This window comes from Populus euphratica, unplaced genomic scaffold (genome assembly GCF_000495115.2).
Source record: "Populus euphratica unplaced genomic scaffold, PopEup_1.0 scaffold3.1, whole genome shotgun sequence".
NCBI classification, from domain to species: domain Eukaryota; kingdom Viridiplantae; phylum Streptophyta; class Magnoliopsida; order Malpighiales; family Salicaceae; genus Populus; species Populus euphratica.
The window spans coordinates 2,414,218-2,441,476 of NW_011499847.1; the positions used below are offsets into that span (position 1 = coordinate 2,414,218).

Here is a 27,259-nt window from a genome sequence, read left to right on the forward strand (position 1 = left end):
ACACTATCTCAAAGGCTACTACCACACAGCAAACAATGAGGCAACCTACTATCATTTGCTCATCCCCTCATTCATCAACCCTGAGGGGATTGATACAAGCAAATATGTTCATTATTAGTAGGGAAGATTCTACCAAGTCCCCTCGATGAAATTATTTTCTAGAAAGTCTAACTGGCATAGATCTACTTAGGTTCAATGAGATGAACGAGCACAAAACAAGCTGGCAAGAAAAACAGAAGCATTATAGGGTTTGGTGTTTTTACAAGCAGGAGAAATATAACTTTCATACTTGAACTTGCCAGGAAAAGCAATGTCTTGGTTAGAATTAAGGAAAGCGTCATACCTTGGACTTCAGCATACAAGAGAAGTCAAAGAAAGCTCCATAGACATCGGCCATTGTTTTCGTTCGATGAATAACTTGAGCGGTGAGACCTAGAAATAGGCTTAGCATTAAATTAAACATCATTGAATAAGGAATCATGAAAACCCAGGCCTTATTATTTTGATGCAGGTACTTAATTAACAAACCAGAAACCTTTGTACAATAAAGAGCAGCAGGGGACAGGGGTGATATGGTAGATGGGGTGTGAAATTTTTAAAAATATTCCGAGATATGCAAGCTGGGGCATGATTTATTTAGCCTGAGAATTATGCAGTTCCCAAACAAACAAATGGTATTTATGGAATGGTCCGTCTGGTAATAACCTTATTGTATTCTAAAGAGAGATGATATCTTATATTGCATTTGCATTCTAGATGCAATTCTACATTTATGATAACATAACAACGATCAAAACCTTCCAGTCTTCATGGGATATTTACATGACCAAAACAATTTCTGTTATTGGTATAACATTCCACCAGTTTCGGATGCCAAGAAAATAACGCTGTCTATAAAGTAATCTTACCTCGTCTCATTTTCACTACACCTCTGAAGACATTGATGTTGTTGTAGCACATTGCTAGGGTTCCGATAGCCATGACCTAGTAGGAGAGGGGTCAAATTAGAAGAAAGCTTCCACCAGAACATCCATTATAGCTAACACTAACCATAAAACTACACAATTAGACGAAAAACATTGTGAGTTTTCTTCACCGTGTAATAAAATACATGACATGATGAAAAATTTTTAAAAAAAATTGCAGAACAAGTGAAAAGGCATAAGAATGAGTCAGGTGGTCAAACTACAAGACATGAAACAATGATATCTTCAAAGGTCAGTTTAAGCATATTTCTTACCTGAGGGATAGCACAAAACCGAAATATAGCAGGTTCCGGCAATGCAGACATGTATTTCAAGCAATCATCCACATGTATCAAGGAATTGGTAACCATCTCATTCAAGCACTGTACTGCCTCGACCGAGTTCTCTTCATATTTCAAGTCCTGAGGCACAAAACACAAAACAGGGAGAATGTTAATCAGATGGGTGAAGCCAAAAATAACACTATCACATTTCAAGTATTGTACTTATATTTACATCATTCACGAACATAATGACTACAAAGGGATGTTTATGGTACTAAAGTTGAGACGATCAATGGAAAAGAAGCAAACCTCAAGTTTGTTGACATATTTACTCCAAATCTCGCGAGGCCAAAACATGCGTGACTTAGGTATCTCATTTATGTCCTCCAGATAATCCCGAATAATGTTTGTTTTCTAAGTTTTATCAAATCCAGGATATACATGTTAGAATTACATTTCAAAACAAATTTAACCCGCAGATAGAGCACATCAATGGCTGTTGCATCATCGTGATACCTGCAGAAACAATCCCGTTGAATTGGAGAGGCTATCTGAAGCCAAATCTTCTGATTCAGAGGCATTGAAAAGCTTGGACAAGCCCAGTCCAACAAGTCCTGCTACATAGTGGCAATATTCATCATAGTCATCAATGGTTTCCACCTGCAGATGAGAAAGTCTAATGGCATCACATAAACATAACATTTTCCATTCTGTATTAAGAAAAACTGAAGAAATCGAAGCTTGTGCAATTTGATGACTAACATGAATAATGAGGAAACTGTTAAAGCCCTGTAGGATAGAATAGTTCTGTCAGCATATTTTATTGAGTTCAAAGAATTTCTTTAACTGACATCCAAAGGGATCACACAGCCATCCCTAGTGTCCTTTGCTATCTCTAGGAGGATGACTAAATACTCTAGATTTCACTATTCATTCTTCATTCTCCCGATAATCAATTCATCTTCTATCCACAACCCAAATAAAAATTGCATGGGCTACTTGATAACCAAATACCTGATTCCTGTGATGCATATAGCTACAGTCTACAGTATACATGTGCATATTTATTATACTTTTGATATCATGATGGATGCAATCACACAGACACCCACATTTGTATCATGTATCACGCAATTCAGCAGTGGAACCTAGAGAAATCCTTTTTGCCTTAAGTTAGTTATCCATGCACCATTCGATGCTGCATTACAAATCCCCACATAACTAACCTCCTTGCAGATAAATTTTGCCATCCCTGCACCCATTCTTTTGGTAATATCCTCAATTGCCTCCTGGTAACTGCAGAATAATTTGAGTTCCATAAATCTTCTATTGAAGAATAAACAGGCACACAGACACTTTTGTGATTGGATGCAATGAATTGTTAGAAGTGTAGAGCACATTGTATAGACCCTGAATCAATCAGATCCTCAATCAGCATGCAATCAAACAGGAGGCAAAATGAGGTAGAACTAACCCTTTTCCAAGCTCTAGAAAAGCAGTTGAAACAACATGGAACTGGTCCATAAGAACCTTGTAGTCCTTGGTACCACCTTATGCAAAAGAAGAATCAAATTAGAGTGAGCAAAAATATTCAATTGACATTACATTTTACAGATACCGGTGCCATGGAATTGGTTCCTCTCACGAGTAAACTTCTCTGGATACCTTAAAGAGGAGGGACTTTCTCAGACATAAACCAACTGTTTGTAAGAGATAAATGTAAAACAAATTTTATAAAAATGTTCAAGCTCTTGGACTAGACACTTGAGTCATCAAACTAAAAATGGTAATATCAGAACATGTCATTTTATAGCAGACCATAAATGCAAACGATTTGCAGGCATTACAAAGCACCCTTATGTCAACTGAATATAGTTGTTATAAACAAATAAGAGATGACATGCCCACGCGCTACCATGAATTATGAAATAAATATGCTTGGTAGTGTTATAATTATAAATCAATATTAGATAAGTAATAAAAACTAAAGGTGCAATCGAGCTAATATTCCAGGATGGAAAAAAAGTTATATTGGTAATAAAAAATTTAGAGACTAGATAGAATGATTTGTAGCAATTCACAATGTTTTATGAGGAAAGATACAGTGCTTTTTCCACATGATTTAGCTTTTTGCTACATGATTTAGCTTTTATGTTAATAAAAAGAATAAAAATTACAAAGCTAAATTTTCTACTAGCTTAATATTAAAAAATAATACCAACAAAGATAATTTTGAAAAAAAACCTCATGAGAGGAAACACTATAGCAATCTACAATTTTTTATGAGGAAAGCTATAGTGCTTCCCCATATGATTTAGATTTATTGTAATTGTAATTCTCAACCAATTCAATATTAAAAAAATAAAATTGACAAAGATAATTTTGAAAAAAATCATAACAAAAAAAACCGTGTGAGGAAACACTATAGCAATTCACAATGTTTTAAAGAAAAAAATTACAAAACTAAATTCTAACTAGCTCAATATTAAAAAAATAAAATCGGCAAAGATAATTTTGGAAAAAATCATACAAAAAAAAAACACAAAAAAAACCATGTGGGGAAACACTATAGCAATCCACAATGTTTTAAAGAAAAAAATTACAAAACTAAATTCTAACTAGCTCAATATTAAAAAAAATAAAAAAGACAAATACAATTTTAAAAAAAATCATTAAAAAAAAACCTTGTGGGGAAACACTGTAGCAATCCACATTATTTTGTGAGAAATGCCATAGCTGTAATTCTTAACTAACTCAATATTAAAAAAATAAAATTAAAAAATAATTTTGACAAAAATCATGACAAAAAAAACTATATTGGGAACACTGTAGCATTCATGATGTTTTAAAGAAAAAAATTACAAAACTAAATTTTTAACTAGATTAATATTACAAAAATAAAATCAACAAAGATCATTTTAGGGAAAAAAACAAAAAAAAAGGAAAAAATGAAAAAAAAGAAAGAAAATGAAAGCATTGTAGCAATTCATAGTAAAATATGAGGAAAGTTACAGTGTTTTCCCGACATGTTTTAAAAAATCATCACAAAAAAAATTATATGAGGAAACACTATAGCAATTTATAATGTTTTATAGAAAAAAATTATAAAGCTAAATTTTTAATCAGTTTAATATTAAAAAAATAATATCGACAAAGATAATTTTGAAAAAAAAACATAAAAAAAAAAAGCGAAGCACTATAGTAGGAGTGAGCAAAAAAACTGAAAAAACGAGAAAACATGAAAAAATAAAAAAAACCTAACTGTGAAAAAAACTGTTTAAACCAATTAGAATTTTAAAAAAACTGACTGTTTTAGTTTCAGTTTTATAAGCCTGAAACTAAAAAAAAAACAGAATCAAATTAAATCCAAACTGAAAAAACCGAGTCAAACCGAAAAAAACCAAGCCAAATCAAGTCAAATCGGGAAAAACCGAGCAAAACTGGAAAAAAATCAAGCCAAACCGGTTTGAACTGGTTTTTCTCAAATAACCGAACTAAAATCAGTTGGTTTGAACCGGTTTTGATTTTTTTTTAAAAATACCAATTTTAATTATTTTTTTTATAAAAACTGAACCGAACCAAAAATAATCATTTCTATGTTATTGCAGTACACAGTAAAATATAAAAAAAGCTACATTTCCCAACACCTTTTAGTTATATTGTTATGTAATTGTTAAAATCTGTATTGTGATTGAACAAAAAAACAGGAGCTAATCCTAACTTAAATTGGTAAAGTTTAGATGCCATATTATTTATAAAGTCAATACCAAAAAATTTAATACTATTTCTTTTACATAGGTACTCTTCTTTTTATTGAAAAATTATTTTTTGAATACAATACATTGTTTTACCGTTTCTTTTTAGTATATTGTATTCAAAAAAACTATAATTTTGCGGCCTCTACAGAACCTATTATAAAAAAAATAGTACCTACGTAAAAAAAAAGATTGAAAAAATTTATAAAATTGCCATTTTTACAGTGTTTTACCGTTTCTTTTTTGTATATTGTATTAAAAAAATCATAATTTTACTACGGCTACAGCACCTATTATTGAAAAAAAAAAGTACCGACGTCAAAAAAGATTGAAAGAATTTATAAAATTGTCTTTTCTAAATTTACACATTGACCTCTTTTGTTTAGCATTTTTCAAATTTGTTTCCATCCTTTTTTTCTTAATAAATTAATGCCTTATAACTTTTTTTTTGTTTAATTTTACCCCCTCTAAATACTTGCTTAATTATTTATTATAACTTTTTTTTTTGTTTAATTTTACCCCCTCTAAATACTTGCTTAATTATTTATTTATTTATCTATTATTATTATTATTATTTTTGATCGGGTTAGAATATAACCGGCTTTTATAATCCGTTTGCTGATATGCTCATCCGGAAGAGGCATCTGGGCAGCGTACTCTCCAGGTTAGTGGCGAGCCACGAATTCCACTTCCGGCACAGATGTTGCCGGGGATGTCATCGTTGGGAGTCTGAGGCAACATCCTTCTCTCCCTTGCTGGAACAGAGTGGGGACTCCGATTATACCTCCTCTCTTGAATACCACTTGAAGGGGAAGTAGGGGAGCCCCCAGGAGAGGATCTTCTCACCTCCCTATTAGAAGACAACACCAATGTGGCATCACCCCGAACCATTGGGCCTAAACTGAGAGACCCATGTGCCCTTTTACTCTTCTCAGGTTTTCAATCTTTTTTTACGCAGGTACTATTTTTTCAATAATAGGTGGTGCAGAGGTAGTAAAATTATAATTTTTTGAATACAATAATAAAAAGAAACGTTAAAACCCCGTGCACAGGGAAATTTTATAAAGATTTTCAAATATTTTTACGTAGGTACTATTTTTTCAATATTAGGAGCTGTAGAGGTAGTAAAATTATAATTTTTCAATACAATATAGTAAAAAGAAACGGTAAAAGACAGAAGAAAGGACAATTTTATAAATCTTTTTAATTTTGATATTGTGGTAGTTATCATGGTTATGGTTTAAAAAAAGTTATTTTATAAAAAATATTTTTAGTTAAGATTGGTTTAGAAAAATATATGTTTAATTAAAATTGTGGTTGAAATTAAGGTTGAACAAAAAGTAGTTTAATGTATTTTGTTAAAAGAATGTTTTTCAAATTGAGGTTATAAAATAATTAATATATATATATGTATATATATATAATTTAAAACACCATGCATCTTTAACCTATGTAACGAGCTTTCAGCTGTATCATCCTCTGTAAAGGAATCATCGAAAACATTTAACAAAAAACAATGTATCAACTAACAAAACAGCATCAATAAGTACAACGGTTAAGTGGACATCAAGTGTTATTCAAACAGAGCGCTCCAAGGAAACTTCTCCTCACAGGAGGCCTTAACTAAGCAAAACCAACAGCTCTCTCCTCTCAAATTTCTTTTTTCTTCAAAAAAATGACCTCAGGACTTCGGTTACAAAACTGTCATATAAACTAAAATCTCCACTAGCCATTTATTAGAATATCAAAAACTCTAGAGCTAGCAACTTCAAACTCAATATGACACTCGCCGATTCTAAAATCCATCAAAACATAATTGAAGAACTAGCAGATCAAACAATTGCCTAGCATAAAACACTACATCATTAATCTTAAAACTCAACAAAACCCATTTAGGATGTATCAAATCCTGCCAGAAATAAAAACAAAAAGCACAGACAAAGCACAGGGTTAACAAGAACAAACCAACAGTGTCAAGGGCTCGAAGAACCAAGTAAAAAATGCACACCTGCAAACCAAAAAAAAAAGATTATTAAATACTTCCTACACAAAACCCTGATCAAAACAACGCAACTAAAACAATAAAAAGTGTAATGTAAAATATAATTACAACGTTACGGAGTTCTGTGCCAAGCTGTTGAATAACGGGAGCAAAACTACGAGAGACCCGATGAAGCAAGGAATAACAGAAAGCCCAGTGAGGTTCAGACGGGATCTGTTTTTCAGCATGTTTAGCAGCCATTTTCAGCTTCAATAGTGGGTATAAATCATCTGGGTGTTTTAATATCTCTCCCAAACTCACCATTTTCGATTTTTTCAAGAAAAAAAATCCAAATCAGAGATCACCAAATTTGAGGACTTTAAATCTCACCCAGTTACAAATCCTCCTTTTATTTTGGTGGCTCTTTTCTGTGCGTGTCAAAAGAGAGATGGGACAGAGAGGAAAATGTCAGTTTTTTTCGGTGATGTTGAGGGCGAGGAGGGAAAATAATATGTTTAAAAATAATATTTATTACACTATTTGATTGAATTAACAAACAACGAAATTAGGACACATACAACATTAAATCTTGGGTTCTAGTTTTTCCACGTCCTTTGTATGTTTGTAAAGCTCAGTTATTTTGTTATATGCATGCCTAATGCAAGCTTATCTCTAGCAATTTGGGTAACCTTTTATCAAAAATTATAAAACAGGGTGTAAAAAGTAGTTCAAATTGAAAGTGTTTATTAGATTATTAGGATTTTTTTTATTAATATAAATATTTATGTTAGCCTGCATATATCTTAATTAATTTTCCAATTAAATTTTAGATAATGAGTTGCTATTAATCCAGAAAATACGGTTAATTCTAAGAAACTCAAGTACACCCATGGCACGGAATAATAATTAATAGCTTTTGGTTTATTTCATCTTTAGGTTTTTTTTTGCTAAAAAATAACATGGATTATGAAAGGAATTGGTAAGTCGTGAACTTTTTACTGGGGACTGGATTTCTTTAAAATATAAAACTCAGCCAGACAAGAATTTATCGGAAGATTTCAAGGTTAATTGCTAGATTAGATTTAATAATAATATTATCGGTGCTCCTTTAACCTCACAATGCATAAAAAAACACATGCAGTAGCACTCGAGGAAAAGCAGTTGATGACCATCAATGTTTATTAAATTCTCCTTAATATACCAAACCGATATAAACGGTGTGTTTCTAGGAATTTATAGAAAAAATAATATCACAAGCTTGATCAAGCACCTACCAATGATTTTTAATTCCAGATCATCGTAAATAGTAATATAACTTATTCTGTAATAAAAAGACATCAAGCATTTTTTACCGATGAATAATAACCGGCAGCCGCTATTGAATCTAGTTCGTTGATAAGGTGCCCTGAGAAGACCGTTGTCTCTTTTCCCAGATGGAAGATAATGGCAATGTCAAGATACTGGCAAAATTGACTGGCAGATCGTGATTTGTGTATTTAATAATAATAATAATAATTCATAAATAATTATAAGAAGTGTTCTTCAATTCATCAGGTTGTATATTTACTTTCCAAACATTACTTGTTTCAAGTTTTATAAATTCTAGAGTTATTAAAAATTTATAAAATTATTAATTTTATAACTCATAAAATTAGCAAGATTCATACAAAGTAACTCAAATATCCACTTTAATAAAAAATAATAATAATTCATAAATCCCATTCTCAAAAAATAAAAATAAAAACTAGAATCGTATAATATTTTCCAGCAGTAGCATTTACAAAAGCTCTGGCAATGTTCTCTCTCTTTCGGAACCACGCACACACGCAGCTCCTTTTATCCCAGAACAAGGATTCTCGTGGCCATGTCCCTTGTAAAGCAAATTGACTCACACGCTTCGCAGTCGAAGTTCTATTTGAAAATTCCCAGAAAAAAAGAAGAAAAGGATCATGATCGTTGAGCAAAACAGAGTACCGTGTTGTGTTCCGCGAAACTTCCACATGCAGTTATTAGCAGGTCAGGGAGGAAAATTCAAAGTCAATTTGATGTGCTTTTATACCAACCAGAGTCGTTGTTTGTGAATTATGCTTATGGTGATGATTAAACTCCAATTTCCTTCCACGTCATTGTCTACAGTCGAAGTTCTATTTGAAAATTCCCAGAAAAAAAGAAGAAAAGGATCATGATCGTTGAGCAAAACAGAGTACTGTGTTGTGTTCTGAAACTTCCACATGCAGTTATTAGCAGGTCAGGGAGGAAAATTCAAAGTCAATTTGATGTGCTTTTATACTAACCAGATTCGTTGTTTGTGAATTATGCTTATGGTGATGATTAAACTCCCTGATCATGATCGTTGAGCAAAACAGAGTACCGTGTTGTGTTCCGCGAAACTTCCACATGCAGTTATTAGCAGGTCAGGGAGGAAAATTCAAAGTCAATTTGATGTGCTTTTATACCAACCAGAGTCGTTGTTTGTGAATTATGCTTATGGTGATGATTAAACTCCAATTTCCTTCCACGTCATTGTCTAAAATTTTGCATCACAGTATTTTGTGGGTGCCGATTGATCAAAGTATAATAATTTCGTTGAAACTGATTTTGGTCTTCGTGATTTGAAAAAACATAAATTTAAAAAATATAATTAATCATAGTTAGTTGAATTTAGATATATATTTAGTAAAAATTATAATTATAATTTATGTTTAACAAAAATATATGTATAAAATATTTGATAATTGTGTTTGGTTGTAGTTGTTTTTTAAAGTGTTTTTTACCTGGAAATGCATCAAAATAATATTTTTTATTTTTTAAAAATTATTTTTTATATTAATACATTAAAATGATCTGGAAGCACAAAAAAATATTAATTTGAAGTAAAGAAAAAAATAAAAAAATTTAAATTTTTTTAAAAGTGTTTTTGAAATACAAAAATAAATAAAATTTTACGAAACTCAGTTAAAAAATATATAAAAATTATTATTCAAAAATTGCATTTCAAACTTAATTTTTCAATGAATCCCACAAAATAAAACACAATTTAATTTGTTACTTAACAACAAAAGTAAAAACAGGTATAAAACAAACACAACCTTTTAAAACCAAAAAGTAATTAATATTTTAAATTTTTATTTTTAACTTTCAAACTCAAACCCTAAAATAAATGAAGAATAATTATTAATAGAAAAGGGTAATAAAAATATTGTTTCTTTACATTTGCAGATATATTCTACCCTTGTATATAAATACAATTCCATAACATAATATAGTATAAGTATATAACAAAGCTTTAAGGGATAACTTAACTGATTAAATTTTAAATTTATTTTTTAATAGTTATGAATTTAAATTCTCTTAATACCATTAAAGATTATATAATTGCTAATTTAAAGACCCGTAAGATTAGTCGAAATACATATAAATTAATCTAAATATTTATATTAATAATAATAATAAATATACTAAATAACAAATGATAATGAAATAGCAAGTGGGTGTTGCATTTATCCTACAGCAAGGGATATCATTTTCAAACAACTTGAAGTGAGGACAAGAAACGCAATTTAATACTTGCAGATCTAGAAGTTGCTCGATTGTGCACTAGCTAGGCTCATCTCCCCAGCTTTGAACTTGAACATGATAGATGATTTCAGAGCTTACCTCAACCCATTTCAAGAACTATTTAGCTAGTGTTTCAGAGTTTAATGTTTTTTTTATTTGTTCTTGGATGCTTTTTTTTTAACGTGTGTTTGTTTTTTTTAATATTAAATTATTTTTTAATATTTTTTTTTATGATTTTATGTATTGATATCATTTAAAAAAAAAAATCATCACAATACCAAACATATACTAAATTGCATTTCAAACTTAATTTTTTAATAAACCTGTAAAATAAAACACAGTTTAATTTGTTACTGAACAACAAAAGTAAAAACAGGTATAAAATAAATACAATATTAATCTAGTTTTAAAACCAAGAAATAATTAATATTTTAAATTTTTATTTTTAACTTTCAAACTCAAATCCTAAAATAAATGAAAGATAATTATTAATAGAAAAGGGTAATAAAAAGATAAACGAGTCTCCAATATTCTTTGCATTTGGTGGTTTATTCTACCCTTGTATACAGATACGGTTCCATAACATAATATAATATAAGTATATAGAATAATAAACCCTTAAGGAATAACTTAATTTGTTAGATTTTAAATTTATTTTTTAAAAGTTATAAGTTTGAATTTTCTTAATATCACTAAAGATTTATATAATTATTAATTTAAAAACTTGTAAAATTAGTATAAATTAATCCAAATATTTATATTATTAATAATAAAAAATATACTAAATAACAAATGATAATGAAATAGCAAGTGGGTGTTGCATTTATCCTACAGCAAGGGATATCATTTTCAAACAACTTGAAGTGAGGACAAGAAACGCAATTTAATACTTGCAGATCCAGTAGGTGCTCGATTGTGCACCAGCTAGGCTCATCTCCCCAGCTTTGAACATGATAGATGATTTTACCGCTTGCCCCAACCCAGTTCAAGATATTTAGTTAGTGTTTTAGAGTTTAATGTGTTTTTTATTTTTGGATATTTTTTAATATGTTTTTTTAATATTTAATTATTTTTTAACAATTTTTTTATAATTTTAATATGTTGATATTTATTTTTATGATTTTATGTATTGATATCATTTTAAAAAAAAAAAAAAACAAAATCATCACAATACCAACCATATACTTACATTAATGCAAGATAAAATAATACAATATTTTTGATATTAATACATTAAAATAATAAAAAAAAATTTATTTTTTATTTTTTAGAAAATACGGTTTCAAGCATGTTTTTAAATGGGGTTTTAACTTTTTTTATGATTTTAAATTATTTTAATGTATTAATATCAAAATTTAAAAAAAAAATATTATTTTAATATATTTTCAAAAAAAATACACTTTAAAAAACATCATTTATCCAAACACTAAACATTAGCATATTATTTTAATATATATTTTTTTTAAATATACTTTAAAAAACAACGTTTATATTACCTTAAGCTTAAGCTTGTTCAACTACTGCTATTTAGTTATTGAAAACTTCTCCCTTCTTAATCTCACATTTGATTGAATTAAAAATTAAATTTCTTTGCCGTTAGATTTGAGGCTTAGCATGGCCGCAGTTCTTTATGGATTTGTTTCTCAAAGCGCAAGATGCAAATAAATATATCTTTACCAATCGGCTTCTCAAAGTTCAACATGGAGACTTCTTAGAATGAAAAGTTTTGACGATTTTCTTCTGATCCTCAGTCTTGGCACGAAAGATTCCTGGGGACCTTCGAAGGGCTGCCAGTGCCGTAAATGGCATCTGTCATTTAGTCCTGTGTAGTTTGTTAGGCTACTGTATTGCAGGTGCAGCTAGCATGGTCGACAATCCCATCGCAATTATGCTCAATTGGCGGATATGATCCTGGTTGTATCTTGTACCTGAATTGACTAAATCTAATTAGTTTAAATTTATATTCAAGTGATAATACATTTTTAAAAAAAATTCTATTTGGATTTTCTATGTTGGAGGTTTGCATTAAAGCTGGTTCAGATTTTACTGTAATAAGTTAAGTTTATCATAGTTCTCTTTGAAGTTTTTTTATTAAACTTCTTTATCTCTTGATGGATTCCAGGGTAAAGCTAACATGTTATCCCGCAATTTAGATAGGCGTGGCTTATCTTTAAGAGTTTTCAATATTGAGTGACTATCTTTCTTCTTTTCAACTCAATCGATTAACCATTCTTTTATGCAATTAAATTGGCACTGCAGTACTCGCATTTGATTATAATAAGAAGGAATCTGAGATGTTTTCATGTCTTAGGTGGCCTTTTACAGTCTCATGACATATTTCACGACAGCGCTTCGGGAACAATTACAGTGGCTGATCATCAGGTTAGTTTTGCTTATGTTAGCAGTTAGATTTCACAGCATCCCTTTCCACTCTGCCAAAAAAACTGATAGATATACCCATTGACAATGTAACTTTCACTTTAGGTCATGATCCAAATGTATGGCGTGTGTGTCGTACAGGGTGAGCCTTTCTCTCGAACTGCACAATCATTCATTCCCGATTTACTGTATGGAACCGAGAGAAGTTCAGAGAAAAGGTCGGAATGTTCATATGCTGTGGATATTTCTCCTGTTATATTTTTCACCACTGTCAAGAAAATGAAACGGGATTGTGATTTTGTTCTTTATATATGCTTTAAGACATGAAACAGGCTCTCGAATGCTGCTAAAATCCCTGGTGATTATTGGAGCTATACTTGGAGTGTTAGTGGCATCCATCGGAGCATTTATTCCTTGGCTGTTCCCCTTTATTTTCACATCTGATCTTGATGTAGCACAAGAGGTTAGGTCGTTTCCTAGTTTTTAATAGTTACCATAAGTTTCCATTTTCTAACTACTAACCACCAAGTAAAGCTGCGTGACTTTTCATAGTTTACAAGACAGAATCAGAGTTACGGAGTACTTTCCACTAACATGAAAATGTTACAGATGTGGAACTTAATTTTAGCATCTTGCATCAAAATGGTTCAGTGTAAATTTATGCAGTTGATGATTCTGGTCGGTATTTTCTATTTTGTGTCCCTGCAGATCCCACAAAGTGTTGATTTTGTTCTTTGTTCATTTATCTGTAACACACTGCATTCACTTCCTTGAGGGAACTTTGCTGGTAGTTTTTTTTTTGTAAAAAACAAACCTCTAACCTGCTGTTTCATTCCTCGCATCTATATATGTTCTTTACCCACCAAGTGTATATAGAATCATGTTTAATTAACGCCTCCAGTGAAAATTTTATCTTCATTGCTCATAACATTTACTCTTCATACCAAACCTCCAGAGCCAGGTAATATTTGATTTCTCTCTCTCCTTGGAACAATAATGCTATCGCCACTTGCAAGTCTTGTGGGCTACTCAATCTGGGTGAAATGAACTCTGCCAGCAACATTCATAAAAAAGGCTCACATCTGACCCTTCACAAACACTATATATAACGAGTTTTAAAAAAGTAAAAAATAGAAAAAAGTTTGCTAGAAGAGCGAACTTGATTCCTCCCATGTATAACTAGTCATCTAGTTCGGCGGATCCTCTGTCTCCAAGAACAAGTTGGTTACCAAGGATGATTCATGTGACCAAGCGAGCTTGTTCATCATTCCTAACAAGGACAGTGAAAGTAGCAGATGAAGATAGACATGTATAGAAAACGTATTGAAGTCTCCATCTCTACTTTTTTTTTTTTTATTCTGAAAAGAATTAAAAAGCTAAATATCGAATACATTTTTTTTGAATGGGCAGATGAAGATAGACATGTATAGAAAACGTATTGAAGTCTCCATCCCTTGTTTTATATGTTGAATTTGAAATTTGAAATTTCCTACTGAAACATGCTTTTTCGAGATTTTCTTAAAAATGTTTTTAGTTTTTTTTTAATTAGAAACGGGGCCTAAGCCCAAAAGAAAAGAGAAAGAAGAGTAGCTATGACCACGGAGACAGCCACCGCGGAGTTCTCAAAAACGAATCTTTCATCATATGGACAATCCTATCTGAGATTTTCATGTTGCCCTTGCTGCTTATCCCTGGCATATCGTTGCTGTGTCACAAGACTCCGGGCCATATTGCCTCAAATAAGGGCAGATCAGAAATCAGTCCCTCATCACTGGAAGATGAGTAACTGGAAGAGAGAAGGTCCCCCTCGGGGCGGACATTTTTTCTCACCAGAGGGTCAACAGCTGCTGTTGAACTCGGAAAAACTTCAAGCTGGTATTATTGCTCCATCCACAAAAGAACTACGATAACAACCAAAGAGGACCTTATTTCTACGCTCGAGAGTCCTGAATGGCTGATAAAGACTACAGGTGCATTATAAATTACAACTATAAGAGATTGGAAGCTATGGGAACTGTCATAACATTTTAATACTGCATACACTGAGTTTAAACTGTTGCCATTATAAGGTTACACAATTATAAGAAAAGCAGCTTCCATGGAACAGAGCAAGCACTTGCGTAGCCAGACATCATCCATATGCACACTGGGGAATTCAAGAAATCTACCATCCTGTGCATCAACAAACGAAGCTTTTTAGAAAATCATTATCATGATAGCAAATCCAATCAATAATTTTTTTCTAGCACAACTTACCCTAGTAACTTGATCGATTGGCAGAGAGATAAGCAAAAATAACAGACAATATAATGAAGAGGAGGACGATCTGCATTAGACAGTAAAAGAAATCAGATGATATTCACATTTGATATTCTTGGATCAACCCACAAAGCATACGAGATGCATATAGTCATTCAACTGTAGATTAATCAGTAGGATTGAAAAGGACAGGAAAACCAAATGGAAATAAATAAATTGGTTTGAACAACAAAGTTTCAACCAGGCTACACGAGGAAATCCAATTGACAATTCAGCAGAACTCACCAGAACAGAATTATATTTTAGCTCATTCCTAAGTACGTAAGATTTCCTGGTAGAAGCATGAAAGAATGTCAGCCCAATAAAATAACAAAAAAACAATTCAAGGCTCAGAGGATAGCTTGACAAACCTTTTGTTTAGAGCCCCGGATTCCCTGCAAGTTTTTTGTACTGCTTCCAGACTGCTCAATGTTTTTGTTGCATTAGGATCGTTCTTGTCAACCTGCAGTATCCAATTACACATTTCTCAATATAGGCACCTAGAAAATTTAGAAAACAAACATGAGGATCAAAATTGACTCCATAAATATTCAGTGGCATCCTAGTGAAAAAGCTCCCACCTTTATACATAAAACCACTACAGCAGTTGATTGTTGTTATTAAGATGCCACATAGTTAAACACTATCTCAAAGGCTACTACCACACAGCAAACAACGTGGCAAACTACTATCATTTGCTCATCCCCTCATTCATCAACCCTGAGGGGATTGATACAAGCAAATATGTTCATTATTAGTAGGGAAGATTCTACCAAGTCCCCTCGATGAAATTATTTTCTAGAAAGTCTAACTGGCATAGATCTACTTAGGTTCAATGAGATGAACGAGCACAAAACAAGCTGGCAAGAAAAACAGAAGCATTATAGGGTTTGGTGTTTTTACAAGCAGGAGAAATATAACTTTCATACTTGAACTTGCCAGGAAAAGCAATGTCTTGGTTAGAATTAAGGAAAGCGTCATACCTTGGACTTCAGCATACAAGAGAAGTCAAAGAAAGCTCCATAGACATCGGCCATTGTTTTCGTTCGATGAATAACTTGAGCGGTGAGACCTAGAAATAGGCTTAGCATTAAATTAAACATCATTGAATAAGGAGTCATGAAAACCCAGGCTTATTTTTGATGCAGGTACTTAATTAACAAGCCAGAATCCTTTGTACAATAAAAAGCAGCAGGGGACAGGGGTGATATGGTAGACGGGGTGTGAAATTTTTAAAAATAATCCAAGATATGCAAGCTGGGGCATGATTTACTTAGTCTGAGAATTATGCAGTTCCCAAACAAACAAATGGTATTTATGGAATGGTCCGTCTGGTAATAACCTTATTGTATTCTAAAGAGAGATGATATCTTATATTGCATTTGCATTCTAGATGCAATTCTACATTTATGATAACATAACAACGATCAAAACCTTCCGGTCTTCATGAGATATTTAAATGCACCAAAACAATTTCTGTTATTGGTATAACATTCCACCAGTTTAAGATGCCAAAAAAAAATGCAGTCTATAAAGTAATCTTACCTCGTCTCATCTTCACTACACCTCTGAAGACATTGATGTTGTTGTAGCACATTGCTAGGGTTCCGATAGCCATGACCTAGTAGGAGAGGGGTCAAATTAGAAGAAAGCTTCCACCAGAACATCCATTATAGCTAACACTAAACATAAAACTACACAAGTAGACTAACAATATTGGGAGTTTTCTTCACCATGTAATAAAATATATGACATGATGAAATTTTAAAAAAAAAAATTGCAGAAGAAGTGAAAAGGCATAAGAACGAGTCAGGTGGTCAAATTACAAGACATGAAACAATAATATCTTCAAAGGTCAGTTTAAGCATATTTCTTACCTGAGGGATAGCACAAAACCGAAATATAGCAGGTTCCCGCAATGCAGACATGTATTTCAAGCAATCATCCACATGTATCAAGGAATTGGTAACCATCTCATTCAAGCACTGTACTGCCTTGACCGAGTTCTCATCATATTTTAAGTCCTGAGGCACAAAACACAAAACAGGGAGAAAGTTAATCAGATGGGTGAAGCCAAAAATAACACTATCACATTTCAAGTATTGTACTTATATTTACATCATTCACGAACATAATGACTACAAAGGGATGCTTATGGTACTAAAGTTGAGACGATAAATGGAAAAGAAGCAAACCTCAAGTTTGTTGACATATTTACTCCAAATCTCGCGAGGCCAAAACATGCGTGACTTAGGTATCTCATTTATGTCCTCCAGATAATCCCGAATAATGTTTGTTTTCTAAGTTTTATCAAATCCAGGATATACATGTTAGAATTACATTTCAAAACAAATTTAACCCGCAGATAGAGCACATCAATGGCTGTTGCATCATAGTGATACCTGCAGAAACAATCCCGTTGAATTGGAGAGGCTATCTGAAGCCAAATCTTCTAATTCAGAGGCATGGAAAAGCTTGGACAAGCCCAGTCCAACAAGTCCTGCTACATAGTGGCAATATTCATCATAGTCATCAATGGTTTCCACCTGCAGATGAGAAAGTCTAATGGCATCACATAAACATAACATTTTCCATTCTGCATTATGAAAAACTGAAGAAATCGAAGCTTGTGCAATTTGATGACTAACATGAATAATGAGGAAACTGTTAAAGCCCTGTAGGATAGAATAGTTCTGTCAGCATATTTTATTGAGTTCAAAGAATTTCTTTAACTGACATCCAAAGGGATCACACAGCCATCCCTAGTGTCCTTTGCTATCTCTAGGAGGATGACTAAATACTCTAGATTTCACTATTCATTCTTCATTCTCCCGATAATCAATTCATCTTCTATCCACAACCCAAATAAAAATTGCATGGGCTACTTGATAACCAAATACCTGATTCCTGTGATGCATATAGCTACAGTCTACAGTATACATGTGCATATTTATTATACTTTTGATATCATGATGGATGCAATCACACAGACACCCACATTTGTATCATGTATCACGCAATTCAGCAGTGGAACCTAGAGAAATCCTTTTTGCCTTAAGTTAGTTATCCATGCACCATTCGATGCTGCATTACAAATCCCCACATAACTAACCTCCTTGCAGATAAATTTTGCCATCCCTGCACCCATTCTTTTGGTAATATCCTCAATTGCCTCCTGGTAACTGCAGAATAAATTGAGTTCCATAAATCTTCTATTGAAGAATAAACAGGCACACAGACACTTTTGTGATTGGATGCAATGAATTGTTAGAAGTGTAGAGCACATTGTATAGACCCTGAATCAATCAGATCCTCAATCAGCATGCAATCAAACAGGAGGCAAAATGAGGTAGAACTAACCCTTTTCCAAGCTCTAGAAAAGCAGCTGAAACATCATGGAACTGGTCCATAAGAACCTTGTAGTCCTTGGTGCCACCTTATGCAAAAGAAGAATCAAATTAGAGTGAGCAAAATTATTCAATTCACATTACATTTTACAGATACAGGTGCCATGGAACTGTTGCCTCTCACGAGTAAACTTCTCTGGATACCTTAAAGAGGAGAGAATTTCTCAGACATAAACCAACTGTTTGTAAGAGATAAATGTAAAACAAATTTTATAAAAATGTTCAAGCTCTTGGACTAGACACTTGAGTCATCAAACTAAAAATGGTAATATCAGAACATGTCATTTTATAGCAGACCATAAATGCAAACGATTTGCAGGCATTACAATGCACCCTTATGTCAACTGAATATAGTTGTTGTAAAAAATTATTGTTAAAATCTGTATTGTGATTGAACAAAAGAATAGGAGCCAATCCTAACTTAAATTGGTATAGTCTAGATGCCCTTTTTAGTCAGTACAAGAAATTACTTGCACAGAGAAGAAATGTTAAGTTTGGACGGATGAAATTATCAAGCTAAATCTCAGCAACAAATTTATTCTAGACAACTGTTCTCCAAGTTGTAGAATCAAGGATATCAAAACTAAAATTTCAAGACTCACATGAGAAATGCCAATTGCGATCATAAATGTGGCGGTGAAAAGCTATCAGAATAGGTACTTTGACTTCTGTAGGTATGCTTGTATCATCCTCTGTAAAGGAATCATCGAAAACAGTTAACAAAAAACAATGTATCAACTAACAAAATTGCATCAATAAGTACAACGGTTAAGTGGAAATCAAGTGTTATTCAAACAGAGTGCTTCAAGGAAACTTCTCCTCGTAGCAGGCCTTAACTAAGCAAAACCAACAGCTCTCTCCTCTCAAATTTCTTTTTTCTTCAAAAAAATGACCTCACGACTGCGGTTACAAAACTATCATCTAAACTAAAATCTCCACTAGCCATTTATTAGAATATCAAAAACTCTAGAGCTAGCAACTTCAAACTCAATATGACACTCGCCGATTCTTAAATCCATCAAAACATAATTGAAGAACTAGCAAATCAAACAATTGCCTAGCATAAAACACTACATCATTAATCTTAAAACTCAACAAAACCCATTTAGGATGTATCAAATCCTGCCAGAAATAAAAACAAAAATCACAGACAAAGCACAGGGTTAACAAGAACAAACCAACAGTGTCAAGGGCTCGAAGAATCAAGTAAAAAATGCACACCTGCAAACCGAAATAAAAATGATTTTTAAATACTTGCTACACAAAACCCAGATCAAAACAACGCAAGTAAAACAATAAAAAGTGCAATGTAAAATATAATTACAGCGTTACGGAGTTCTGTGCCAAGCTGTTGAATAACGAGAGCAAAACTACGAGAGACCCGATGAAGCATGGAATAACAGAAAGCCCAGTGAGGTTCGGACGGGATCTGTTTTTCAGCATGTCTAGCAGCCATTTTCAGCTTCAATAGTGGGTATAAATCATCAGGGTGTTTTAATATCGCTCCCAAACTCCCCATTTTCGATTTTTTCAAAAACAAAATCCAAATCAGAGATCACCAAATTTGAGGACTTTAAATCTCACCCAGAGTGTACAAATCCTTTCTTCTTCTTTTTTTGTTGCTCTTTTCTGTGCGTGCCAAAAGGAGCTGGGAAGAGAGGAAAATGTCAGTTTTTTTCGGTGATGTTGAGGGCGAGGAAGGAATGGTTTTTTTAATTGTTTTTATAGGGCGTAGGTTGGTGTGGGGTCGTGGTGGGCCTGGTCTCACGTGAGTATTCCATTTTTTTATTAAATACTTACGAGATTTTTGTCCTTCCTCGGGCTCGTACTGAGTCGTTTTTATCGTTTAGTAGTTCAAGCAATCGTAGCGTGTAACACAATTTTCTGTGGTGGTTGAGGTTGTTTTAAAATATTTTTTTATTTTAAAATGTATTAAAATATAAAAAAATTAAAGTAAGAAAAAATATATATATATATATATATTAAATCATAAAAATAAAAATGGACTATAGGTAAATCCACAAATTACAAGCTCCTGTTATCTTGGTCCCTGCCTTTTAAAATTTCACGATTTTTTTTGTGAAAAATGATGAGTGCCGCCAGTCATGTGGGGCCGCAATAACATGTTAGTGCCACATGGTGTGTTGAGGTGATTATCATGTCAGTTTATCTGTTGATATTAAAGTACCAAAAAAATACTTGACATGTCGAGCATTAATTATATCATCTCCAATGTCTATGTCGAAGTGTTAAAATATTAATATGGTTTCTTGAATGGTATATATTTTTTTTATTGTGTTAAATTTTTTTTAGCTATGACTGTTTTGTTTACATATTTTAAAAGTATTTTTAAAAAAAATTATTATTTTATTTATTTTAAATTAATATATTTTTAGTATTTTTAAATTATTTTGATATATTGATATCAAAAATAATTTTTAAAAATAAAAAATTATTTGTTTATATTTTGACAAGAAAAATTATTTTGAATATTATATTTAGACAAGAAAAATTATTTTGAATATTATATATATATTTTTTTTTATTGTATACTCTAATGAATTTTTTTTTAAGAGTTAAATATATTGAAGGTGAAGAAAAAAATATTTTTTTTAAAGAAGTTAGAAATCTTTTCTTATTCACTTAGCTGCATTTAATTGGATTGTTTTGTTGGTTTTAGCTTTCTTGAAATATACAGGAATAACTTTTTTTTATTTAGAAAAAAGCTATTTTTGCTATTCTTCTACCACGCTGCTAATTGAGAGATAAAACAGCTAAAAGGACAGATTTTTGAATTTAGCTTCCCTTTTGCTTCCTGGGTTGGAGATGTCCTTGTTATGTGGTTTCGATGTGAGTATATTAAATAAATTATTCTTGAATCGTGTTTTATAAAAAAAAAATTAATATTTTTTTTTGTATTTCTAGATGGTTTTAATATATTTATATCAATAATAATTTTTAAAAATATAAATATTATTTTAATATATCTTTAAAAATAATAGTTATTACACTGCTAGACAAATATTCGCAAGTCTAACGAGATACTGATATTTCATTCAAATATCTAACCATGAAATTAGGACACATCCAACATTAAATCCTGGGTTCTTGTTTCTCCACATCCTTCGTATGTTTGTAAAGCTCGGTTATTTTGTTAATTATGCATGTCTAATTAATGCAGCCTTCTTTTTACTGGGGACTGGATTTCTTTAAGATATAAAACTGAGTCAGATAAGAATATATCGGGAGATTTCAATTAATTGGTAGATTAAATTCAACAATAATATTAAATAATTTTTATTTGTAAGTATATCGATAGTATGACACCTATTTCATACATATTTGTAAGATTCTTTTTTGGTTTTTAATTTTAATTTTTTTAGTCAAACTTTGTCGGCGGTAATTCAAGATTGAAATGGAAATTGTCGTTTTATCAACAACACGAGAACCAGCATCCAAACTTCCCCTGACTTTGACAAATACAAGGTTTTTTTTATTTTTTTATTTTAAAAATATTTTTAAAAAAATCAATTTTTTTATGTATTTTTAGATATTTTAATATACCGATATTAAAAATATTTTTTTAAAATAAATAAAAATATTATTTTAATATATTTTTAAATAAAAAATATCTATTATCACACTTTCAATTATCATTTAATTAATAAAAATTAATGGCTATTGACAAAGTCAACTTTGATAGAATCTATTGCTATCCGGCCTTACACTAGGATATGATATACGAGAACTCGAAGAGATTTTGGCTTGGGAAAAGTAATTAGAAGATATTGTGCTGGACTGCGAATCTAAATTTTGACTTTGACTTGTAATAACTTAAACTAGATTGGTAACAAAAATAGAATTTATTTATTAAAATTATTTTTTAATATAAATTGAAATGTGAAAATATATATAATTTATTCAATTAAAAAATATTATACAGTGCTGTGCCTATTAAAAATATTATAAAAAATAAAATATATTTTAATTTTAAAACTATATATATATATATATATATGCTCATTTGACTGGCAAAAGAACTTCCACGCTTTGCTTAATCACGGCGTGTAGTATTTTTAACTGTTCAGGATTACATTGAAATTAGTTTATTTTAAAAAAAAATCATCTTCTGTTTTTTTTTTAAAAAAAAGACTTTAAAATTGAATGCTTTTGCTTTTGTTTTCAAAAAGCTAAAAAATTGACGACTGACTGTAAAAAAAATTTAAAAACAAACGGAGTGGATTTCAAAACCTATATATAACAGCGGTTGTTTATTTTGTTTTTTCTTAACAAAAAAAAAAACTAAAACAAGTAAATTCTTATAAAATTGTTAATGAACACGAGAGATTTATTTATTTATTTGTGTGTGTGTGAGGAAAGCAGCTGGATAAATATCAAGGAAAATAATATTTTCAAAACACCAAATTTAGTTACCAAACACTACTGATACTATCGTTGCTACTTTAACCTCACAATGCATAAAAAAAATATGCAGCAGCACTCGAGGATAATCACAGCACACCGTAGTAACCCAGAAGAGACCCCGCGTGATTCAATTGCCAAGTTCATGCATCTAACCCATCAGTGTTTATTAAATTCTTCTTGATATACCAAGCCGATGTAAACGGTGTGTTTTTAGGACTATATATGGAAAAAATAACATCACAAGCTTGATCAAGTCCAAAGATTTTTAATTCCAGATCATCATAAATAGTAATAACTTATTCTGTAACAAGAGAACATCAAGCATTCTTACCAATAAATAAACCGGCAGCCGCTATTGAATCTTGCTCGTTAATAAGGTGCCCTGAGAAGACCGTTGTTAACTCCTGCTAATATTCGCGGCGATTCAATTATTATCCTTTGCTTCCCTGGCTATTTTCCTGGATGGAAGATGTCAAGATCATGGCAAAATTGACTGGCAGATCGTGATCTGTGTATTTATTAATAATTGATGGCTAAGGGAGATGAGGTTGTTTGATTCAGACAAGGTGATACACAACGCAACAACAGTACAAAGGATATGCTGTGATCTTGCTTGTGGTTGGGGTTTATCTGGGGCCGTGCTTAAATTAGGTTTTATTGAGTTTTGATTAAGGACGTGAAATAGCAGGGTATCCAGAACAGCCAAGGAATTCTCACTGAAAAATCGACAGTGATAAAAGGGAGGATATTCGAGGACGAATCATACATAGCTTAAAGCTCGTTGGGATTCGATTGAATGATGGTTGTACGTGGATTTTCACTTTCAATCTGGTTTCAGAGCCAAGAAATAATTAATACTTTAAAATTCATATTTTTAACTTTCAAACTCAAACCCTAAAATAAATGAAAGATAATTATTAATAGAAAAAGGTAATAAAGGGATCGACGAGCCTCCAATATTCTGTACATTTGGAGGTATATATACTCTACCCTCGTATACAGATACGGTTCCATAGACAATTTTACTAAGGTGTTTTATATACACGACATAATATAGTACAAGTATACCGAATAAATGATAATGAAATGGCAAGTGGGTCTTGCACTAGAAGTGAGGACAAAAAACGCAATTTAATACCTGTAGACCGAGAAGTTGCTCGACTGTGCACTAGCTAGGCTCATCTCCCCAGCTTTGAACAAGATAGGTGATATTACCGCTTGCCCCAACCCAGTTCAAGATATTTAGTTAGTGTTTTAGAGTTTAATGTGTTTTTTATTTTTGGATATTTTTTAATATGTTTTTTTAATATTTAATTATTTTTTAACAATTTTTTTATAATTTTAATATGTTGATATTTATCTCCGAAGCTTTGAACATAATAAATGATATTAGTGCTTATCTCAACCTAGTTCAGGATATTTAGTTAGTGTTTGAGAGTTTGATATTTTTTGGTTTTGGATACTTTTTTGTAATGTATTTTTGTTTTTATTTAATATTTAAATATATAATTACAATGCAAAATAAAGATCATGTTATAATAAGAGCATCGTGGGTGAGGAAAGCAGCTCATTGTAGCTGGATAAATTTCAAGTAAAGTGATACTTTCAAAACATAAGATTTAGCTACCGAACACTGATATTATCGGTGCTATTTTAACCTCGCAATGCATAAAAAAATATACGCAGGAGCACTCGTGGATAATCGCAGCACACCGTACGTCGTCACCCAGAAGAGATCCCGAGTGATTCAATACTGCCAAATTCATGCATCTACCATCGATGTTTATTAAATTCTTCTTATAAACGGCGTGTTTTTAGGATTATATGGCAAAAATAATATTATTTTTAATTTCGGATCATCATAAATAGTAATAACTTATTCTGTAATAGAAGAACATCGAGCATTTTTACCAATAAATAACCCGGCAGCCGCAGTTGAATCTATTTTGTTATTAATAAGGTGCCCTGAGAAGACCGTTGTTAATTGATCCTGTTAACTTATAAATGACCGTTGTTATTGCAAGCTTTTTTTTTTAATGTGTATTTGTTTTTTTAAAATATTTAATTGTTTTTTTATGACTTTGATGTATTAATGTAAAAAATTAAAAATATTTTTTTTGAAAAAAACATCATACTACCAAACATATGGTAATAAAATAATACGTGGACGAAGGAATCATCTTTTAAGCTTGATCTTAGACCATGTTATAATAAGAATGAAGAGCAGCATCGAATATCCACTTTGCTCTCTAATTACTAGATTGGCGCGTGGCATCTCAATGGAAACGGCCTAATTATTTTTGTATTTCAAAGTGTTTTTAAAAATATTTAAATTTTATTTTTAGATAATTTTGATACATTAATTTAAAAAATAAAAAAAAATATTAATATATTTTTAAATAAAAAATATTTTAAAAATAATAATAACCATATTTCCAGCTACTATTTAATTTTCTTGGTCAATGGGCTCTAACCGTAATGCTGCTCTTCAAATGGGCTGATAACTTCTCTCAAATAACTATTTTCAGCTTTGGCGGGGCCGAAGAATGTGCATGTTGTACTGGCAGCTAGCAGATATTTTCAGCACGTGCTCTCTTGTTTTAAAAAATAAAAGCTGTCAAAAGATAAATTTCATATTCTTCTCCTTAAAGTTTATGTTTTTATTTTTTAAAAAAAATTAGGGAGTGTTTAGAAGAGGATAAAATTAATTTTTAAAGTAATTTTTATTTAAAAATATATTAAAATATTTTTTCTAAAAAATTACTTTTGATACTTATATTTTTTAAAAAAATTATTTTTGATAGCAATATATCAAAATAATACAAAACATAAAAAATAATTAATTTTTTGAGAATCATGGTTTTAAATACATTTCCACACGGGCCTTAAATTTTTTATAATTTTAATTTTTTTTGATATATTGATATTAAAATATATTTAAAAAAATAAAATAAATATTATTTAAATATATTTTTAAATAAAAAAACTTTAAAAAATACCATCTATCACAATATCAAACAATTTCAAATACTAACTTAAGTTTAAGCTTTTTCAACTACTGGTATTTAATTATTGAACACTTCTCCCTGCTTAATCTCACATTTGATTGAATTAAATATTTCTTTGCTGTTAGATTTGAGGCTGAGCATGGCCGCAGTTCTTTATGGATTTGTTTCTCAAAGCGCAAGGTGAAAAAACAATGTATCTTTTCCAATTGGCTTCTCAAAGTTCAACATGGAGACTTTTTAGAATGAAAATTTTTTGATGATTTTCTTCTGATCCTCAGTCTTGGCACAAAAGATTCCTGGGGACCTTTGAAGGCTTTAGTGGCTGCCAGTGCCGTTAATGGCATTGTCATTTAGTCCTGTGTAGTATGTAAGGCTACGCGCGGTATTGCAGGTGCGGGATTGTCAACAATCCCATCGCAAGTATGCTGAATTGACATTACACTAGCTAATTATGATTTGCATTGTTTTATTAGAGATTTCTACCTAAATTAATGATGGGGGCGAGTCCAAAAAGCTTTGGATATTCAACCTCCAATGGAAGAGTTTTCAGCCCTAATGGCGGATATGGACCTGGTTGTATCTTGTAGCTGAATTGACTAAATCTAATTAGTTTAAATTTATATTCAAGTGATATTACATTTTTTTTTAATTCTATTTGGATTTTCTATGTTGGAGGTTTGCATTAAAGCTAGCTGGTTCAGATTTTACTTTAATTAGTTAAGTTTATGACAGTTCTCTTCGAAGTTTTTTTATTAAACTTTCTTTATCTCTTAGATGGATTCCAGGGTAAAGATAACATGTTATCCTGCAATTTAGATAGGCGTGGCTTATCTTTAAGAGTTTTCAATATTTTGAGTGACTTTCTTCTTTTCAACTCAAAACTGTATCGATTAACCATTCTTTTATGTAATTAAATTGGTACTGCACTCGCATTCGATTATAATAAGAAGGAATCTGAGATGTTTTCATGTCTTGGGTGGCTTTTTACGGTCTCATGACATATTTCACGACAGCTGCGGGAATAATTACAGTGGCTGATCATCAGGTTAGTTTAGCTCATGTTAGTAGTTAGAATTCACAGCGGCCCTTTCCACTCTGCAAAAAAAACTGATAGATATGTCCATTGACAATGTAACTTTCACTTTAGGTCATAATCCAAATGTATGGCATGTGTGTCGTACGGGGGGAGCCTTTCTCTC

At 31.5% G+C, this 27,259-nt stretch overlaps 2 protein-coding genes and 1 long non-coding RNA gene across 5 annotated transcripts; 1 reads left to right on the top strand and 2 right to left on the bottom strand.

Moving 5' to 3' along the window:
- Nucleotides 1-336: 336 nt before the first annotated feature.
- LOC105141825 (squalene synthase) lies at nucleotides 337-20,348 on the bottom strand. Of its 2 annotated transcripts, XM_011049196.1 has the most exons (14): nucleotides 19,952-20,341; nucleotides 19,806-19,848; nucleotides 19,230-19,319; nucleotides 18,581-18,656; nucleotides 18,333-18,402; nucleotides 17,623-17,766; nucleotides 17,416-17,520; nucleotides 17,098-17,244; nucleotides 16,766-16,841; nucleotides 16,204-16,292; nucleotides 15,592-15,683; nucleotides 15,467-15,512; nucleotides 15,179-15,248; nucleotides 14,776-15,094 (listed from the first exon to the last, which is right to left on the bottom strand). In XM_011049196.1, exons 1-13 carry the CDS (start codon nucleotides 20,144-20,146, stop codon nucleotides 15,180-15,182), a joined length of 1,242 nt encoding a protein of 413 aa, XP_011047498.1. In that variant the 5' UTR covers nucleotides 20,147-20,341; the 3' UTR covers nucleotides 14,776-15,094; nucleotide 15,179. The 2 variants fall into 2 exon arrangements, with proteins under 2 accessions (XP_011047507.1, XP_011047498.1); XM_011049205.1 differs by lacking the exons at nucleotides 14,776-15,094; nucleotides 15,179-15,248; nucleotides 15,467-15,512; ... (6 more) ...; nucleotides 18,333-18,402; nucleotides 18,581-18,656 and adding exons at nucleotides 337-432; nucleotides 909-984; nucleotides 1,241-1,387; ... (2 more) ...; nucleotides 2,476-2,545; nucleotides 2,724-2,799 and having other exon boundaries at nucleotides 19,952-20,348.
- LOC105110808 (squalene synthase-like) lies at nucleotides 5,632-7,498 on the bottom strand. Its single transcript, XM_011005975.1, has 4 exons — nucleotides 7,115-7,498; nucleotides 6,970-7,012; nucleotides 6,453-6,483; nucleotides 5,632-5,854 (listed from the first exon to the last, which is right to left on the bottom strand). The coding sequence occupies exons 1-4, from the start codon at nucleotides 7,307-7,309 to the stop codon at nucleotides 5,632-5,634; spliced, it is 492 nt and encodes a 163-aa protein (XP_011004277.1). The 5' UTR covers nucleotides 7,310-7,498.
- LOC105141839 (uncharacterized) lies at nucleotides 12,085-14,907 on the top strand. 2 transcript variants are annotated; one of them, XR_845456.1, is made up of 3 exons: nucleotides 12,085-12,925; nucleotides 13,028-13,140; nucleotides 13,244-14,907. It is a non-coding gene; the product is annotated as an uncharacterized LOC105141839 (long non-coding RNA). The 2 variants fall into 2 exon arrangements; XR_845457.1 differs by having other exon boundaries at nucleotides 13,255-14,907.
- Nucleotides 20,349-27,259: the final 6,911 nt, after the last annotated feature.

Excerpts from the sequence above, each read along its gene's own strand:
- LOC105110808 (XM_011005975.1), bottom strand. The coding sequence starts at position 7,309 with ATGGTGAGTTTGGGAGAGATATTAAAACACCCAGATGATTTATACCCA. Across the intron at positions 7,013-7,114 it reads GCACAGAACTCCGTAACGTT|GTGTGCATTTTTTACTTGGT; the intron begins GTAATTATATTT and ends TTTGGTTTGCAG. Across the intron at positions 5,855-6,452 it reads GCTGAAAGCTCGTTACATAG|GGAGGTGAGAAGATCCTCTC; the intron begins GTTAAAGATGCA and ends GTCTTCTAATAG.
- LOC105141825 (XM_011049196.1), bottom strand. The coding sequence starts at position 20,146 with ATGGGGAGTTTGGGAGCGATATTAAAACACCCTGATGATTTATACCCA. Across the intron at positions 15,513-15,591 it reads TCCGGGGCTCTAAACAAAAG|GAAATCTTACGTACTTAGGA; the intron begins GTTTGTCAAGCT and ends TGCTTCTACCAG. Across the intron at positions 15,249-15,466 it reads TAAAATATAATTCTGTTCTG|ATCGTCCTCCTCTTCATTAT; the intron begins GTGAGTTCTGCT and ends TGTCTAATGCAG.